This window comes from Dipodomys merriami, unplaced genomic scaffold (assembly GCF_024711535.1).
Source record: "Dipodomys merriami isolate MVZ:Mamm:240054 unplaced genomic scaffold, mDipMer1.0.p SCAF_26, whole genome shotgun sequence".
Lineage (NCBI taxonomy): Eukaryota > Metazoa > Chordata > Mammalia > Rodentia > Heteromyidae > Dipodomys > Dipodomys merriami.
This window is the reverse complement of record NW_027204048.1, coordinates 3720001-3739638: the sequence shown is the minus strand read 5'-3', so window position 1 is coordinate 3739638 and position 19638 is coordinate 3720001. Positions and strand designations below refer to the sequence as shown.

The window sequence follows — 19638 nt, the reverse complement described above, 5'->3', positions numbered from 1 at the left end:
TTTCTGGGTCATTTAGTGGCTGGTTATTACCACTTTGTTTTAGAAGGACAATGTTTTATTTCCTCTAACTGACAGTAAGAAATTCCACACTTTGGGAGGCATAGAGGAGAAGAAATTGGTCTTCCCCACCTTCTGGAGGTAAAAGTTTGGAACTTGCTGGGCACCAGTGGCTCACAAGTATAATTCTAGCTACTCAGGAGGCTGAGATCTGAGGATCTCACTTCAAAGCTAGCCCAGACAGAAAAATTTCTGAGACACTCTATAAATTAGTCAGCAAGAAAGTTGGACTAGAAGCATGTCTGAAGGGGTAGAGTGTCATCCCTGAACAAAAAGATTGAGCCAGTGTCAGGCACCAATAGTTTATGCCTATAATCCTAAGCTACTGAGGAGGCTGAGATCTGGGAATAGCAGCTTCAGGGCAAGCCAGGCAGGAACATCTGTGAGACTCAACTCCAATTAAGCAGCAAAGAGCTGGAAGTAGATCTATGGCTCAAGTTGTAGAGCTCCAGCCTTGAGTGAAAAAGCTAAGGGACAGCACCCAGGACCAGAGTTCAAGTCCCAGTTCCAGCACACAGGCGTGCGCGCGCACATACACACACACACACACACACACACACACACACACACACACACACACACACACACACACACACACACACACACACACACACACACACACACACACACACACACACACACACACACACACACCTGAAGTTTAATCAACAAGGCTGAATCTCTGAAGTCTCTAAAGGAAACTTCAGCTCATCTGGAATTTATGGTGGTGCCATTCTAAATCCTTATCTTCACATAGCCATCCCTCCTTCTCTGTTTAAGATAACTTCCCATGAGATCCAGGACCTACTGATACCATCATCTCCTCTGACCTAGGGCTATACCCAAAGGCCCCACTTCTAACAATGTGGTAGGCATGAGTTAATACGGTTAGTAGGTAAATACCGGTTTGGGGGGTACAGTTCGGCCCCACACATATTCCCCTAACCTGGCCTATGATCAGTCAATACTATCCATTCATGTGAGCCAATCATTTCCTGGCACAACTGGGATGTTAACAACCATCTTCCCCACAGCTTCAGGAGAGGTGGCATGGAGAGGCAAAACTGGGGCTCAGGTGGCTTGGTCCTTCATCTCTCTAGTAAGAGATGCTTTTTAACACAGACAGACGGGACACACAGAGAGAGAGAGACACACACAGAGAGACAGACAGGCTGGAGAAGGAAGGAAGGAGGGTGGGTATGCTCTCTGTTAACCCAGGTCAGTCCTGAGGATCTCAGCTACCAGTGACAAAAGCCAGCTTCTCACTGGGAGCTGGTGGTTCACTCCTGTAATCCTAGCTACTCAGGAGGCTGAGATCTGAGGATCACGGTTCAAAGCCATCCCAGGCAGGAAAGTCTGTGAGACAGTTATCTACAGTTAACCACCACAAAACCAGAAGTGGCACTATGGTTCAAATGGTAGAGTGCACACCTTGAGTTGAAGAGCTCAGAGACAGTGCCCAGGCCCAGAGTTCAAGACCCATAACCCACCTGCCCACCCCCCCCCCCCCCCGCAAAAAAAGACAGCTTTTCAGACAGTTTCAGAATGGCTACCAGCTTGCTTTTTATACACGAGCACAGCAAGTTCACATCCATCAACCACCATGGGTCCATCAGCGTTAGCCCTGAGACAGTGGTTCCCAAAGAAAAATCTGTTGTGGGATTGAAGGACAAACAAAATCAAAAGAGATCATCATGCTCTGCCAGACCAAGGAAGTCAGAACCCCAAGAGGAAGTCTGGTGTTTTTCCCATGTCTCCTCATTCACAGAAACAGGAATGCCCCAGAGCCATCTCTCTCTGTCCCTTCAGATCTGACATTTGGCCATTGTCCCCCAGACAGACTCTCATAGACACTAGAGATCAATTGCAAAGATAGCAGGATCCATGCCAGGAAGCCATCCTGTTGCTGAGTGTCTAGCTGTGGGTGAGTAACTGCACCTCTGGTTTTGTGAGCAAGCCTCAGTTTCCAGTAATTATTGAGCTCACAGTTAAAGAGGGTTGTTGCATGAGCATAGCTCTGTGCAAAAGTGTAGATGTGTTTGCAAACGCACATGCGTGGGTGCTCCATGTGGGCATATGTGGGCATATATGTGTGTGTTTTTAGTTAACTACTAACTTATCGGCAGAGAAGAGGGAGGACTGAAATGAAATTAAGTAAATGAAGCCACAGACCACTTTGGTCTCCTTCTTGGGCAGACTCCTTCTCCTGCAGATCACCTGGTCTGGTAAAGGCAGAACTCCCCTTGTGTGAATGTGTGGTGTGTGTGCACTTGGAGGCCTGGTGTTGAAAGAAGAGGGACCTGGCCTGGGATCTGCTGGAGAGAAGAGCAGAGAAGGGTGATCAGAATAGGGTCCTATCAGCTGCTTGGTGGTACACTGAGTGCAGTCACCTGTTGCCCACCTGTTAGATGAATGAAGTGCCTGCCTCTTGTGAGGCTGGAGAAAGCAGGACAATGTCCCTGACCCTGAGGAGGGTCATAGAATACAGACTGGAAATGTGAAGTTTCCATGGGATGTAGCCACACCCAGGTGGAATTCCTGGTCTATCTGAAGCTCAGTTTACCTGGTGATCCTCAACATTTACTTAGTAATACCTATCTTGTCTCTGAGGCCCATGGTCTGTGGAGGATGGTCATGAGTAGGCCCACCCATTATCCTCTTACCAGAGGCCATTATTGAGCCCCTAGGATGGCCAGGAATCAACTGCAGTACACTCTCCAGTCATTAGGGGCTTCTGCATATCTAGCGCTTACTGGTGGAGTGACAGAGGGAGAGAGGATGAATCCTGTCCCTAGGTACTCCTCAGGAAGCCAGATGCCTACTCATGGGTTGCAAGTGGTATATTTCTGGTGGAAGAGAGTAAGTATTCATCAGAACTCCTAGTGACAAAAGGATAGCAAGGAGCCCCAGGTGCTTCACATCAATCATTTGTCCTATGACAAACTCTACTTCACTGTAGAGAAAAGCTCAACAGAGAGCTGGATATAGTGGTGCATACCTATTACTCTATCAGTAGGCAGATGCAGAAGGATCACAAGTTCCAGGCTGGCCTGTGTGAAAGTAGGATGATCTCATCTCATAAACAAAATTAACACGCTGGAAGCAAGGCTCCAGTGACAGACTGCTTACCTAACATGCATGAGGTCCCACGTTCAGTCTCCAGCACCACAATGTTTCATTCAAGGGAAAGTCTAGGCAGCAGTGGCTCATGCCTATAATCCTAATCTCAGTCAGGGGGCTGAGAACTGGGGGTTCATAACCATTCAAAGTGCATGATGGAGCCAGAACTCAGTGCTCTGCTAGAGCAAGAGGCTACCATGGCTGCAAGGCAGAGCAGGCCCAGGGGCAGACATGAAACTGAGCACCAGTCAGAGATCTAGTATTGAGTGACTGGTTCTATTTTCCCCTCAGGTGGGCTAAAAACCTAGCATGTCTTATAGCTATCCTCTAGTTCCCAACTGCCCACCATCACACTTCAAGTCTACCCACTAGTTTCTCCCATCAGTGACTCCCAGCATCTTGAAATTCCCAGATGCCAAGAATGTGGCTCATGTCCTTTGGATCAACGGGCTCTCCTTTTCTCTTTGCCCCTCATGGATCCTTGAACAAGAGAGCTGCTGGTAGGCCTTTTGTGTGCTTTGGGCCCAAGGAATGGTGTTCCCAACATGTACCCTCCAGGGAAGTTCTCCCCACATTGGACCAGACAGGGGCTGGAGTAGGCCCTTTTTTGTGTGTGCGCTCCTATGCACTCCTGTCCTCTGAAAGTCCATGCCACCCTGGGAGGATTGCTAGGCTTTCTCTTTTGTCTGGTGAGTTCTGTTCTGTCTTTCAATTCCCGTTGGGACACAGAGATTTGTGACCTGAATCAGAACCTATTAGAACTACTATGAATACTAGGTCTACTAGCACTACTACTATAACTATTATTATTATTACTCCTCCTTCTACTACTACTACTACTCGGAGGGCAGATAAGGAGCCACCAGCCAGGGAGGTAAGGAATGAAGTCAAGGGCAGATGGACAAGTCCCTTGGCTGCCGTGAGGAAGGAGCAGAGGATTGGGGAGGTCCTGTTCAGGGAAGAGGTTGAGGAATGTGCTTCCTAGCAGACAGTGCCAATGGCTTCGCCACCTGGGAATCCACTGGAAGCCACGGAGTGGAACTCTCTTTGTTTCATGAGAAGACATTGTGTGCCTTTTTTTGTTTTCTAATAAACTTTAATAAATAAGAGTAAATAAGTTCTAAGTACTGAAGGTAGAGGATTAGTGATGAACCGGGCAGGTAGGGGTATGGCAAGACATCGTCTAGGTTAAGGCTTCATTGTGGCGTGGTATGAAGAGGCATTTGGCTGCTTGGAGCATTTGTCATGCTGGCTGTTGGTCTGGCCAGTGGCATTGGCGGTGTGAAGTCAGCAGATGTTAGGACAGCTGGGGCTGGAGCTGGCCCCGCAGCTGCAAGAGGAGCAGAGCAGGTATAGAGCCCATATTGGTGTCGGGACACAGCCTTGCCCACTGCCTTGCAGACCGAGCTCTGCCCCCTGAGGCGGCCCAAGGTGGATGGAGGCCCCTACAGCATCCACCAAGTGATGGTTCTGGGTCCTTCCCAGATGTCGGCCCTCTTCCCCATACACACACTCTGTTCGAGGTCTGCCCCCCATATACAACACACATTCCTGTGTCCTTGTACAAGCCTGTGTTGCATGTGACTGTGGGAGTGCACTTGCATGCATGCACACTCGCTCAGGCACCTGGGCTCATGGGTGTAAGTAGGACTGGCTATCCCTTCCTTGGAAGGAACAGCTCAGGGGCCAGTGGCACTTACCTGCAGCCTCTGCATTAGTGGGCTCCAGATTATGCAACTGGAATGGGAGGGCAGGGGTTGGCATCTCCATAGGAGAGTTCCATATGTCCAGGTGCAGCCAGGCTTTGCCAGCATGTGGTAGAGCAATGTAGTAATGTGGTTCAGGTCTGAAAAGAGAGGAAGGGGCAGGAGGCCAGCAAGAAGCTTAAGGAGGGAAAGAAGGGAGGCAGGGAGGAAGACAAGGGCATGACAAGTGGCCACTGTTGAGGCTGGGTGTGCCCCCCCCCCTGGAAACTTTGGGCCCTAGCATCTCCTCAGACAGCACCAAGCTCCACGCCTTGCAGGGCTGCTGGCTGGGCAATTAGTAAGTGTGCTGCAAGTTTTGTAGGAGGAGAGGTGGCCAGGATTGCCTCCCAGTCTAGAGAGAGGGTTCTGGGTCTGTGGAGTGCTCCTGCCTGCCCCTGAGGAAGAAGGACGAGGGGCACAGTAGGGGACTCATAGGCCTTGGCTGGTCAGGGTGAAACACCACACAGCTAAGCAATGGCAGCAGCAGCTGCATGGCAGAGCAGCCTTTGGGAGAGCTCCCTATGGGCATGAGCAGCCCACATTTGTGTCCATAAGGACTGGGGGTAGAACCAGTCCAGGCTCGGCACACCCACATAGGGGTAACAGCCAGCCACCAAGCATCTGGAGGAAAAGGCAGTCAAAGAGACCACAGCAGAGAGATGGTCCTGACAGTTCTTGCTACACACCCGCCCTCACAGATGCCTGGGCGAGAGTCTGGATTAGATGTGTCTTTCCCATGGCAGCCAGAGCCTTGCAGGATGAGGCTCACCTGGTCACAGGCAGGGCCTCTTGACTGGAGCACAGTGCCTCCATGGGGCCCAAAGATCTATGGCTGCGCAGAGGGGCCAGTGCCTGGTACCCAAACCCCTGGGATGAGGTACCATGTGTCATCATCCATATTTTCCACACATTTCCATAGGAATCCTCCGTGGTCCAGACCAGCATCCTGTTTTCAGCCTAGGGAGACACAGAGTTGTTTGGTTTTTCAAAGAAGATGCAAGCACCCCGCTGGAGGCTTGATGGAGTGCTGTAGCTCAGAACAAACCCACAGCCTTAGGAAAGCATGGAAAGGCAGGCAAGCATTCTCTGTGTGCTCTCTCTCTTTCTCACCCTCTCTCTCTCTCTCTCTATCTTTATAATACACACACACACACACACACACACACACACACGTGGACACCCATGAAGGCTGCTTGTAAACCCACAGGCAAATACGAATCCACACACAGACACCAAGGACCTGCAGTGGCAAGTGTGCCCCTTGAGTTTGCTTAAAGCAAGCCTCCAACCTGATGATGGATGGTGAAAGCATACAGAAAGTGCAGAAGCTGTTAGGTCCCTGGCACAAGGGCTGAGAGGCAGTAGGTGATCTCAGGAGTAGGCAGGAGGAGTCATGTGAGAATGCAGCAGAAGCCCGAGAGCTACCTGGGTGCACATGTGGGCAGCGAGCCACTTTTATGTTTGTGACTGTCAGATTTGTGGGCAGGTTTGGCTAGCAGGCATGAAGATGGGGTGTGGATTGTACTGGGTGCTGGACTGTTTGGCAGCAGTGTCCCTGCCAAGGAATTGCCACATGACTTTGTCCAAGCATGGCCCAGTATGAGTGTGTTGTGTGGGTTGGACATCCTTAGAGAAACTGACACCCATTCACACTCACCCACAGGAGTGACCAGCACTGGCATCTGATGTCTTTGCTGTTTGAGATGGAGATCCAGCTGCGATCGTCCTGGTCAATGTCCTGTGTGAAGGTCTACAAAGACAGGGGCGGCCATGGGGCCAACAAGAAGAAAGAAGGTGAGGCTGGAAGAGAGGGAAGCAGGAAGAGGGGGAGGCAAAGAGAGAGAGGGAGGGGGTGACATGGTGTTTGGTCTCTGTGATGGCTGTTTGTGGCTGCTTGGAAGCTTTAGGGACTCAGCCCTATACAGATAGGCACACACCCCACAGAATGACAAGGCTGATGGTTGTCTGGTGAGCAGGCACGCCCCAGGACTTGTAGGAGGACAGGTGATGGTGAGGCCAGGATTGCCTCCCAGTCTAGAGACAGGGTTCTAGGTCTGTGGAGTCCTCCTGCCTGCCCGTGAGGAAAAAGGATGAGGGGCACAGTAGGTGACTCACAGGACTTGGCCGGTCAGGGCGAAACACGACAGGGCTAAGCAAGGGCAGCAGCAGCCGCATGGCAGAGCAGCCTGTGGGACAGCTCCCTATGGGTATGAGCAGCCCACACTTGCATCCATATGGACTGGGGGTGTGCAACCAATCCAAGCTCAGCAGATCCAGGTAGGGGTGCCAGCCAGCCACGAAGCACCTGGAGGAAACAGCAGTCAAAGTGGCCAAAGCAGAGTGAGGGTCCTGGAAGTTCTTGCCACACACCCACCCTCCCAGATGCCTGGGTGAGAGCCTGGATGAGCTGTGGCTGCCCATGGCAGTCAGTGCCTTGCAGGATGAGGCTCACCTGGTCACAGGCAGGGCCTCTTGACTGGAGCACAGGGCCTCCATGTGGTCCAAAGAGCCATAGCTGTGCAGAGGGTATTCAACCCCCTGCAAAGAGGTACCATGTGTCATCATGCACATTTGCCATAGGTTGTACAAATTCACCCTGCTCCAGACCGGTATCCTGTTTTCAGCCTGAGGAGACGCAGAGTTGTTTGGTTTTCAACAAAGCTGTAATCAGCCTCAACCTGTGCAAGGACTGAGGGTAGCTAGAACTCAGAACAAACTCCCTGCCGTAGGAAGGCATGGGAAAGGCAGGCATGTGTTCTCTCCTTCTCGGTCTCGGTTTGTCTGTCTCTCTCTCTGTCTCTCTGTCCCTCTATCTCTCTCTCTGTGTCTTTCTCTGTCTTTCTAACACATACACCCATACCCAGCACACACACACACTCCCGCTCCCACACCGCTTGGCTAGCTAGAATCCTCATAACACACACACACACACACACACACACACACACACACACACACACACACACACACACACACACACACACACACACACACACACACACACACACACACACACACACACACACACACACACCGGGAGCCTGCAGTTTTAAGTGTGCACTTTGAAAGTGCTTAACATGAGCCTCCAGCCTGATGATGGATGATGAAAGCATACACAACGTGCAGAAGCTGTTAGGTCCCTGACACAAAGGCCGAGAAGTGGTAGGTAAGCCCAGGACCAGACAGGAGGGGACATGTGACAATTGGGCCAAAGCACAAGAGCTATGTAAGTTCACATGTGGGCTGAGAGCCAGGTTCATGTGTGGTAAGTGTCAGAGTTGTGGGCAGGTGTGGCTAGCAGGCATGGAGAAGGGGTGTGGATTGTACTGGGTGCTGGACTGTTTGGCAGCAGTGTCCGTGCCAAGGAAGTGCCACATGACTTTGTCCAAACATGGCCCAGTATGAGTGTGTTGTGTGGGTTGGACATCCTTAGAGGAACTGACACGCATTCACACTCACCCACAGGAGTGACCAGCACTGGCATCTGATGTCTTTGCTGTTTGAGATGGACGTCCAGCTATGATTGTCCTGGTCAATGTCCTGTGTGAAGGTCTGCAAAGACAGGGGCGGCCACGGGGCCAACAAGAAGTAAGAAGGTGAGTCAGGGAGAGACGGAGGCAAGGAGGGAGAGAAGGAGGGGGTCACATGGTGTTTGGTCTCTGTTAGGGCTGTTTGTGGCTGCTTGGAAGCTTTAGGGACTCAGCCCTTTACCGATAGCCGCACACCCCACAGAATGACAAGGCTGACTGCTGGCTGGTGAGCAGGCACGCCCCAGGGCTTGTAGGAGGAAAGGTGATAGTGAGGCCAGGATTGTCTCCCAGTCTAGAGAGAGGGTTCTGGATGTGTGGAGTCCTCCCGCCTGTCCCTGAGGAAGAAGGATGAGGGGCACAGTAGGGGACTCACAGGCTGGTCAGTGCGAAACACCACAGGATTAAGCAATTGCAGTAGCAGCTGCATGGGAGAGCAGCCTGTGGGAGAGCTCCATATGGGCATGAGCAGCCCACACTTGCGTCCATTTGGACTAGGGATGTGGTACCAATCCAAGCTCAGCAAATCCAGGTAGGGGTGCCAGCCAGCCACGAAGCACCTGGAGGAAACATCAAAGTGGCCAAAGCAGAGTGAGGGTCCTGGCAGTTCTTGCTACACACCCACCCTCCCAGCTGCCCGGGTAAGAGCCTGGATGAGCTGTGGTTTGCCCATGGCAGCCAGTGCCTTGCAGGATGAGGCTCACCTGGTCACAGGCAGGGCCTCTTGACTGGAGCACATTGCCTCCATGTGGTACAAAGATCCATAGCTGTGCAGAGGGGCCGGTGCCTGGTATTCAACCCCCTGCAAAGAGGTACCATGTGTCATCATGCACATTTGTCATAGGTTGTACAAATCCTCCCTGCTCTAGACCGGTATCCTGTTTTCCGCCTGGGGAGATGCAGAGTTGTTTGGTTTTTCAACTAAGCCTTAAACAACCTGCTCAAGGCCTGAGGGTAGCTAGAACTCAGAACACACTCCCTGCTGTAGGAAGGCATGGGAAAGGCAGGCATGTGTTCTCTGTCTCTGTCTCGTTCTTGGTTTGTCTGTCTCTGTCTCTCTGTGTGTGTGTGTCTCTCTCTCTGTGTCTTTCTCTGTCTTTCTAACACATACACCCACACCCAGCATACACATGCACTCCCCCTCCCACACCGCTTGGCTAGCTAGAATCCTCATAACACACACACACACACACACACACACACACACACACACACACACACACACACACACACACACACGGAGCCTGCTCGAATCCTCATAAACACACACACACACACACACACACACACACACACACACACACACACACACACACGGAGCCTGCAGTTGTTAGTGTGCACTTTTGGATTACTTAACGTGAGCCTCCAGCCTGATGATGGATGGTGAAAGCATATAGAAAGTGCAGAAGCTGTTAGGTCCCTGACACAAAGGCTAAGAGGCAGTGGGTGAGCCCAGGACCAGACAGGAGGGGACATGTGACAATTGGGCCAAAGCCCAAAAGCTATGGAGGTTCAAATGTGGGCTGAGAGCCGCTTTCAAGTGTGATGAGTGTCAGAGTTGTGGGTATGTGTGGTGTGGCTAGCGGGCATGGAGATGGGGGCCTGGATTACATTAGGTGCTGTATGATTGGCAGCAGTGTCCCTACCAAGGAAGTGCTGAGGCTGGAAGGTGACCTATGGCTTTGTGGGGCGGGCAGAGGCAACCCCACATGACTTTGTCCAAGCCCAGCCCAGTGTGAGTGTGTTGTGTGGGTTGGATGTCCTTGGAGGAACCGACACGCATCCACACTCATCCACATGATTGTCAAAGCCGGGGCCTGATAGTGATGATGTATGTGATGGAGGCCAGCTGTGGTTGTCCTGAATAATGTCCTGTATGCAGGTCTGCAAAGACAGGGATGGCCTGAGGGTAGCTAGAACTCAGAACAAACTCCCTGCTGTAGGAAGGCATGGGAAAGGCAGGCATGTGTTCTCTCCCTCTGTCTCTGTCTTGGTCTCGGTTTGTCTGTCTCTCTGTCTCTCTCTCTATCTCTCTCACTGTGTCTTTCTAACACATAGACCCATAACCAGCACACACACGCACTCCCACACTGCTTGGCTAGCTAGAATACACACACGCACGCACGCACACACACACACACACACACACACACACGCACGCACACACACACACACACACACACACACACACACACACACACACACACACACACACACACACACACACACACACACACACACACACACACACACACACACACACACACACACCGGATGATAGATGGTGAAAGCATACAGAAAGTGCAGAAGCTGTTAGGTCCCTGACACAAAGGCCGAGAGGAGATGGGTGAGCCCAGGACCAGACAGGAGGGGACATGTGACAATTGGGCCAAAGCACAAGAGCTATGTAAGTTCACATGTGGGCTGAGAGCCAGGTTCATGTGTGCTGAGTGTCAGAGTTGTGGGCAGGTTTGGCTAGCAGGCATGGAGAAGGGGTGTGGATTGTACTGGGTACTGGACTGGCAGCAGTGTCCCTGCCAAGGAAGTGCCACATGACTTTGTCTAAGCACGGCCCAGTATGAGTGTGTTGTGTGGGTTGGACATCCTTAGAGGAACTGACACGCATTCACACTCACCCACAGGAGTGACCAGCACTGGCATCTGATGTCTTTGCTGTTTGCGATGGACGTCCAGCTGCGATTGTCCTGGCCCATGTCCTGTGTGAAGGTCTGCAAAGACAGGGGTGGCCACGGGGCCAACAAGAAGTAAGAAGGTGAGGCAGGGAGAGACGGAGGCTAGGAGGGAGAGAGGGAGGGGGTCACATGGTGTTTGGTATCTGTGAGGGCTGTTTGTGGCTGCTTGGAAGCTTTAGGGACTCAGCCCTTTTCAGATAGGCGCACACCCCACGGAATGACAAGGCTGACGGTTGTCTGGTGAGCAGGCACGCCCCAGGACTTGTAGGAGGACAGGTGATGGTGAGGCCAGGATTGCCTCCCAGTCTAGAAAGAGGGTTCTAGGTCTGTGGAGTCCTCCCGCCTGCCCCTGAGGAAGAAGGAGGAGGGGCACAGTAGGTGACTCACAGGCCTTGGCTGGTCAGGTCGAAACACCACAGGGCTACAAAATTGCAGCAGCAGCTGCATGGGAGAGCAGCCTGTGGGACAGCTCCATATGGGCATGAGCAGCCCACACTTGCATCCATATGGACTGGGGGTGTGCAACCAATCCAAGCTCAGTAGATCCAGGTAGGGGTGCCAGCCAGCCACGAAGCACCTGGAGGAAACAGCAGTCAAAGAGGCCACAGCAGAGTGAGGGTCCTGGCAGTTCTTGCTACACACCCACCCTCCCAGCTCCTGGGTGAGAGCCTGGATGAGCTGTGGTTTGCCCATAGCAGCCAGTGCCTTGCAGGATGAGGCTCACCTGGTCACAGGCAGGGCTTCTTGACTGGAGCACAGGGCCTCCATGTGGTCCAAAGAGCCATAGCTGTGCAGAGGGGCCGGTGCCTGGTATTCAACCCCACGCAATAAGGTACCATGTGTCATCATGCACATTTGCCATAGGTTGTACAAATTCTCCCTGCTCCAGACCGGTATCCTGTTTTCAGCCTGGGGAGACACAGAGTTGTTTGGTTTTTCAAAGAAGGTGTAAGCAACCTGCTCAAGGCCTGAGGGTAGCTAGAACTCAGAACAAACTCCCTGCTGTAAGAAGGCATGGGAACGGCAGGCATGTGTTCTCTCCCTCTGTCTCTGTCTCGGTCTCGGTTTGTCTGTCTCTCTCTCTCTCTGTTTCTCTGTCTCTGTCTCTGTCTCTTTCTCTCTCTCTCTGTGTGTCTTTCTCTGTCTTTCTAACACATAGACCCATATCCAGCACACACATGCACTCCCTCTCCCACACCGCGTGGCTAGCTAGAATCCTCATAAACACACACACACACACACACACAATCGGGAGCCTGCAGCTGTAAGTGAGCACTTTGAGATTGCTTAAAGTGAGCCTCCAGCCTGATGATCGATGGTGAAAGCATATAGAAAGTGCAGAAGCTGTTAGGTCCCTGGCACACGGGCTGAGAGGCAGTGCGTGAGCCCAGGACCAGACAGGAGGGGACATGTGACAATTGGGCCAAAGCCCAAGAGTTATGTAGGTTCACATATGGGCTGAGAGCCGCTTTCACCTGTGGTGAGTGTCAGAGTTGTGGGTAGGTGTGTTGTGACTAGCGGGCATGGAGATGAGTCCTGGATTACATTGGGTGCTGGACTGTTTGGCAGCAGTGTCCCTACCAAGGAAGTGCTGGGGCTGGAGGGTGACCTATGGCTTTGTGGGGCTGGCAGAGGCAGGCCCCATGGACTGGCAGCAGGCCCCATGGACTGGCAGGGCTGGTGGCTGTCCAGTGAGTGTGCCAGCGTGTCCTACGGCTTGTAGGAGGAGAGATGATGGTATGGCCAGGATTGCCTCCTAGAGAGAGGGTTCTGGGTCTGTGTAGACTGCCGGCCTGCCCCCAAAGGAGGAAGTATTAGGGGCCCAGTATGGGACCCACCGGCCTTGGCTGGTCAGGGTAATACACCTCAGGACTGAGCAATGGCAGCAGCTGCATGGGAGAGCATCCTGTGGGACAGCTCCCGATGGGTATGAGGAGTCCACACTGGCGTCCATCTGGATTGGGGGTCTGGGACCAACCCAGGCTTAGCAGCACTAGGCAGAGGTGACAGCCAGTCCCCGAGCACCTGCAAGAAAAGGCAGTCAAAGGTGCCACAGCACAGTGAAATTCCTCCAGTTCTTGCTACATAACCACCCTCAAACCTGTCCATGAAAGGCTCGATGAGCTGTGGCTTGCCAATGGCAGCCAGAGCCTTGCAGGATATGCTCACCTGGTCACACTCACAGCCTCTTGCCTGGAGCACAGTGCCTCCATGCGGTCCAAAGAACCGCGGCTCTGCAGAAGCCCAGGTGTTGGGTCCCCAACCCCCTGGGATGAAGTAGTTGGTATCACAGTCCTTATTTTCCAGGTTGTGGACCTTTCCTCCATGTTCAGGACCAGCATCCCATTTTCAGTCTAGGGAGATACAAAGTTGCTTGGATTTTCAAAAAAGACGGGAGAGCCCGCTGGAGGCTTGGGGAGAGCTGGAGCTCAGAACAAACCTCATTGCCCTTAGGAGAGCATGGGAAAAGCAGGCATGGGTTTTTTTCTCTTTCTATGTCTCTGTCTCTGTCCCTCCCTCTGTCTCTCTGTCTCTGTCCCTCTCTCTGTCTCTGTGTCTCTGTCTCTCTGTTTCTTTCTCTAACACATATACCCACACACCAGCATGCACATGCACTCCTGCTCCCATATACACAGGCTTACTCGAATCCATACACATGCACACACACACACACACACACACACACACACACACACACACACACACACACACACACACACACACACACACACACGACACTGTGAGCCTGCAATAGTATGTGTGCCCTTTAAGTTGCTCGAAGCAAGCCTCCAACCTGATGATGGGCAGGGAAAGCCTACAGAAGGTGCAGAAGCTGTTAGGTCCCTGCACAAGGGCTGAGAGGTGGTGGGTGAACCCAAGAGTAGGCAGGAGGGGACATGTGACAATGCAGCCAAATCCCAAGAACAACCGAGGTGCACATGTGGGCAGCCAGCCGCTTTCACGTGTGGTGAGTGTTAGAGTTGTTGGCAAGTGTGGCTAGTGGGCATGGAGCTGGATTATATTGTGTGGTGGACTGTTTGGCAAGGGTGTGTCCCTGCCAAGGAAGTACAGGGTCTGGAGTGGGAGCTATGACTTTGTGGGGCTGGCAGAGACAGCCCTGCATGACTTTGTCCAAGCCCGGCCCAGTGTGAGTGTGCTGTGTGGGTTGGATGTCCTTGGAGGAATTGACACACATCCTCACTCACCGGGGTGACTCACCAACACCTGTGCCTGATCGTGAGGCTGTATGTGACAGAGGTCCAGCTGGTGTTGTCCTGGCCTACGTCTTGTGTGCAGGCCTGCAAAGACAGGGGAGGCCACAGGGTCAGCAAGAAGGGTGAAAGTGAGGATGGGAAGGAGGGAGGGACACGGTGTGTGGCCGCTGTTGGGGCTGTTTGTGGCTGGGTGGAAGCCTTAGGGACCCGGCCCTCCCTGGACAGCAGAGAGCCCCATGATCTTGCAGGGTTGATGGCTCTTATGCACTGGGCAGGAACGGGGTAAATGAGATGAGAGTGGGGCTAGCCCAGGAATGTTTCCCTCCTAGACACCCATGTCAAGGTGCCGAGAGAGGGCTCTGGTTCTGACAGGCCCCTGTGCTTTATCAGTCATCCCTGTGGAGACCTGATTGAGGCCCACTGCTGCCCAGGCCTGAGCACAGTCACATCCTGGACCTGGGCAGAAGAGGAAGGACGTGGAGTTGATCAGGGCACTCATAATGTTAGTGGTAGGCTGGCTATGGTGAACCTCCCCAGGGCTGAGTGGAGGCAGCGGTGCCTTGGCGGAAGTGAATCTGTCAAGAGTTGTGGCCCTGACAGTCTGGACCAGCCCGTGAGCAGCAAACCTCCCCGGGACTGAGTGGAGGCAGCGGTGCCGCAGTGCAAGTGAAGCTGTCAGAGCTGTGGCCCTGACTATCTGGACCAGCCTGTGGGACTACCATATATTCTCCACAATGCAGGGCATCCCTCCGTGCTTGTGGTGGTCTGGGCACGGTGAACCTCCCCAGGACTGAGCAGGGGCAGCAGTACATCAGTGGAATAGAGGCTGTCAGAGCTGTGGCTCCAACTGTCTGGACCGGCCCATGGGACAGCCATGCGCTTGCCATGGAGCAGGGCATCCCCTGAGCTCAGGGTACTCACAGTACTAGTGATGGGCTGGTCTCGGCGAACCTCTCCAGGACTGAGCTGAGGCAGCGGTGCTGCGGTCATGGGTAGATTGTGAGAGCCCAGTCCTGGACTGTTAGGATCAGCCCATAAGTGGGCCATGTGGCGGTCAGGGCCCAACACATCCCGTGGGCTGTTTGACACTTCTGAACGCCGCCTGCCAAGTATTCTTGTTGGCGTGGCATGGGATGTGAGCCAGTTTCTCAGGTGCTGCAGGGGGCTCTAAGCAAGAGGAGCCTCATGGCTGCGTTCAGGGCAGTAGCCACATTCAGGGTGTCTTCTACGGCGGAAGACAGCAGCCAAACACTGTCGCCTTTCCCTCCGGCAAAGAGAGGAGTACCGTCTCTTCAGTTGAGGGCAACTGGGCAACTGGGGTTCTGAGTTCTGTGGCAGTTGGACACCAACGAAGTATGGTCATGTGACATTACAGGGCTTCCTCCCATCCCCCCACTCAGCGATGCCAAGTCCCCGTTGACATCACCCACCCGTAGGCCCACACCCTCTGACCTCTTGACCTTTTATGGCCTTTTGCCTTCATGAGCATGCAGTTCCAGTGGGAGTCTAAGGGTTGAGGGGCACTTGACCACCCTTCCCACCTGGCAGGCCGGTGTGAGACAAAACAATCTTTCCACTCAACATCTCCCAGGGAATCTGAAGGACCCTACACAAGGGGGCCTTGTGTTTCTACACTAATTTTGATTTTGGGTATGGGGGGTTTCCTGTCGTGGGGCCTGATCTCTGGGCTTGGGCACTGTCCCTCAGCTCTTCCGCTCAAGGCTAGCACTTTACCACTTGAGCCACAGCGCCACTTCCAGCTTTTTTTTTTGGTTATGTGGTGCTGAGGAATCGAAACCAGGGCCTCAGGCATGCAAGGCAAGAGCCCTACCACTGAGCCACCTTCCCAGTCCCCACCCTGACTTTTTTTTAATGGAACTAGGCTGTTTTAAAAAAAAATGAGAGATGATTCTTGCAATGTGGCCACTTGTCAAGAAATCTGAATTTTCTTTGTTATTCCAAGATGGTGAATTGATGTGTGTGGGTCCCAGTGCTCTGCAGTACTGGTGAGTCACCCCTGGGGGACAATTGTTCAGGGCTGATACATGGCAATCATCTAGGCAGAGGCAGAGACAGCGGCAAAGGAGGCCAAGTCTTTGCTACTGGCCAAGCACACAGGACAGAAGTGGTGGCTATTCTGTCACTATGCCCCTAGACCTGGCTGTTTCAACTTTCCCTTTTCATGGGTTTTCTGGACCATTGTTTGCTGTCATTTTAGCTACTTCCTCGTGACAACAGCATAAATGGAATCACAACAGTCACCCTGCCATCCTTTGTGTCCCCTGCCACCTGGGGGGCTCACAGCAGAGAGACAAGAAATGATTGTGTTCAGTCTCAAAAGAGGACAGATGTTTAGTCACCTGATTGTTTTCACATACATTTTGTTTCAATTGCATAAAAGATGCATGCCATCAAAATGTACCTCCTAAGTGTTTTCTGGACAGGGGTTAGGGGCATTAAGAACATAAATAAGGACAGGGGTTGACCCATTGTAACAATGGGTCAACAATATTTAAATATATAGATTTAAATATATATATTTTAAAAAGAATGTATCTTGTACCCAGGTGCAGTGGCTCACACCTGTAATTCTAGCTACTCAGGAGGCTGAGATCTGAGGATTGTGGTTCCAAGACAGCCCTGGCAGGAAAGTCTGTGAGACTCTTATCTCCAATTAACCACCAGAAAATCGGAAGTGGCACTGTGGGTCAATATGGTAGAGCACATGTTTCAAAGCCAGACCAGGCAGGAAAGTCTGTGAGACTCTTTTTTTTTAATTTTAATTTTAATTTTTTGTGAACATACTGTACAGAGGGGTTACAATTACATGGGCAAGATAATGAGTACATTTCTTATCAAGCATTGCAGCCTCCTCCTTTGTTTACCCTTCACATCCCTTTCCAGCCTCCCCCCACCCCCCCACCCAATCCCCCCCACCCCGCACAAAGTTGTAAAGTTTGTTTTTGACATGACAACTTGTACTTCTCATAGTTGCAACAGGTCCACCTGCATCCTTAAACGACTTGTTTTTCCCCATCTCCTCCACAAATTATACCGACATCAAATATAGTGAAAGCAGGGGTTATGCTGTGGGGGAGGGACTTACAAAGCTACAAAGAAATACTCTTATAAATGAGTTTGAAACAAATGCATGAAAGAAAAAAACATTTAAATACATATCTAAGGGTTCATTTTCCTAACACCACCTTATCTGACCTTTTCTGCTTGACTCATACATATACTAGATATTGCAAATAAGGGAAACCATGGGACCTATGTTTCTTTGGGCTTGGCTTACTTCACTTAATATAATATTTTCCAAGCCTTTCCATTTCCTAACAAATGGGGAAATGTCATTCAAATGTCTGCTTGAGGAATATCAATACCAAATTTCAAACTCTACTATAAAGCCATAGTAATCAAAACAGCTTGGTACTGGCACAAGAACAGACCTCAGGACCAATGGAATAGAACTGAAAACCCAGAAATGAACCTACAGACTTATAGCCATCTAATCTTCGATAAGGGAGCTAAAAAAATAGAATGGAAGAAAGACAGCCTTTTCAGTAAATGGTGCTGGCAAAATTGGTTAACTACTTGTAGAAAATTAAAGCTAGATCCTTATATATCACCCTGCACCAGAATCAACTCCAAATGGATCAAAGACTTCGGAGTCAAAGCAGACACTCTAAAAACATTACAGGATGGAATAGGAGAAACCCTAGGTCTCTTTGGCGCAGGCCGAAATTTTCTTAATAGAGACCAGGAAACACAACAAATCAAAGAAAGGTTGGACAAATGGGACTGCATGAAGTTGCAGAGCTTCTGCATGGCAAAGGACATAGCTAGCAAGATCAATAGAAAGCCTACAGACTGCGAGAAGATCTTCACTAGCCATACAATGGACAAGGGTCTCATATCTAAAATATACTTGGAACTCAAAAAATTAAATCCCCCAACAACAAATCCTCCAAGAAACAACTGCCCAATAAATAAGTGTGCTAAAGACTTAAGGAGAAACTTCTCTGAAGAAGAAAGAAGGATGGCCAATAGACACATGAAGAAATGCTCAACATCCCTAGCCATCAAAGAAATGCAAATCAAAACAACATTGAGATACCACCTCACCCCAGTTAGAATGGCAAAAATCAAGAACTCTAATCAAAACAGATGCTGGAGGGGATGTGGACAGAAGGGAACCTTACTTCATTGTTGGTGGTAGTGTAAACTTGTTCAACCACTTTGGAAAGTAGTATGGAGGTTCCTCAAAAGACTCCACATAGAGCTCCCCTATGACCCAGCAATCCCACTTTTGGGCATTTACCCAAATGTTTACAAACAAGACTACACTAAAGCTACCAGCACAACTATGTTTATTGCAGCATTATTTACTATAGCTAAGATATGGAACCAACCCAGATGCCCCTCAGTAGATGAATGGATCAAGAAAATGTGGTATATATACACAATGGAATTCTATGCCTCTATCAGAAAGAATGACATTGCCCCATTTGTTAGGAAATGGAAAGACTTGGAAAAAATATTAAGTGAAGTAAGTCAAGCCCAAAGAAACATAGGTCCCATGGTTTCTCTTATTTGCCATATCTAGTATATGTATGAGTCAAGCAGAAAAGGTCAGATAAGTTGATGTTAGGAAAATGAACCCTAAGATATGTATTCAAATGTTTTTTTCATGCATTTGTTTCTTATGAATTTATAAGATTATTTCTTTGTTGCTTTGTATGTCCCTCCCCCTTAGTGTAACCCTGCTTTCACTCTATTTGATGTCAGTATAATTTGTGGAGGGGAAGGGGTAAAACAAGTCGTTTAAATAAGGATACAGGTGGACCCAGTTGCAACAATGCGAAGTACAAGTTTTCATGTCAAAGACGAACTTTACAACTTTGGTGGGGGGGAGGATTAGGTGGGGGGGGGAGGCTGGGAAGGGATGGGAAGCGTAAACAAAGGAGGAGGCTACAATGCTTGATAAGAAATGTACTCACTGTATGTACACATATATATTCATTAATGAAAGTGTTTCTTTCTGGGTGAAAGGCTACACCCAGAGGGAGCTGTTGCAAAATAGCCAGAAGCCACTGTTCTAAGAGGAAAGGAGGAAAAGCAGAAGGGCAGAAAGGAAAGGGAAAATGATAAATGGAACAGACACAAGAAAGCTATCTCTTGAGTTCTTAAAGCTACAGTTGACAAATTTCTAATATCCCTAAGGATAGATTTGGGTGTCATTCTCTTTCCTTATTTTTTAGATCTCGTATCAAGACCT

General features: G+C 50.8%; 1 protein-coding gene across 1 annotated transcript; it reads right to left on the bottom strand.

Annotated features, from left to right (window-relative positions):
- Nucleotides 1-4254: 4254 nt before the first annotated feature.
- On the bottom strand, nt 4255-13329 carry LOC138836793 (uncharacterized). The gene is made up of 14 exons (XM_070035428.1): nt 13312-13329; nt 12981-13167; nt 11867-12051; nt 11530-11719; nt 11086-11178; nt 9154-9251; nt 8826-9009; nt 8382-8474; nt 7375-7547; nt 7038-7227; nt 6580-6672; nt 5692-5879; nt 4878-5023; nt 4255-4507 (listed from the first exon to the last, which is right to left on the bottom strand). The coding sequence occupies exons 2-14, from the start codon at nt 13035-13037 to the stop codon at nt 4374-4376; spliced, it is 1824 nt and encodes a 607-aa protein (XP_069891529.1). The 5' UTR covers nt 13038-13167; nt 13312-13329; the 3' UTR covers nt 4255-4373.
- Nucleotides 13330-19638: the final 6309 nt, after the last annotated feature.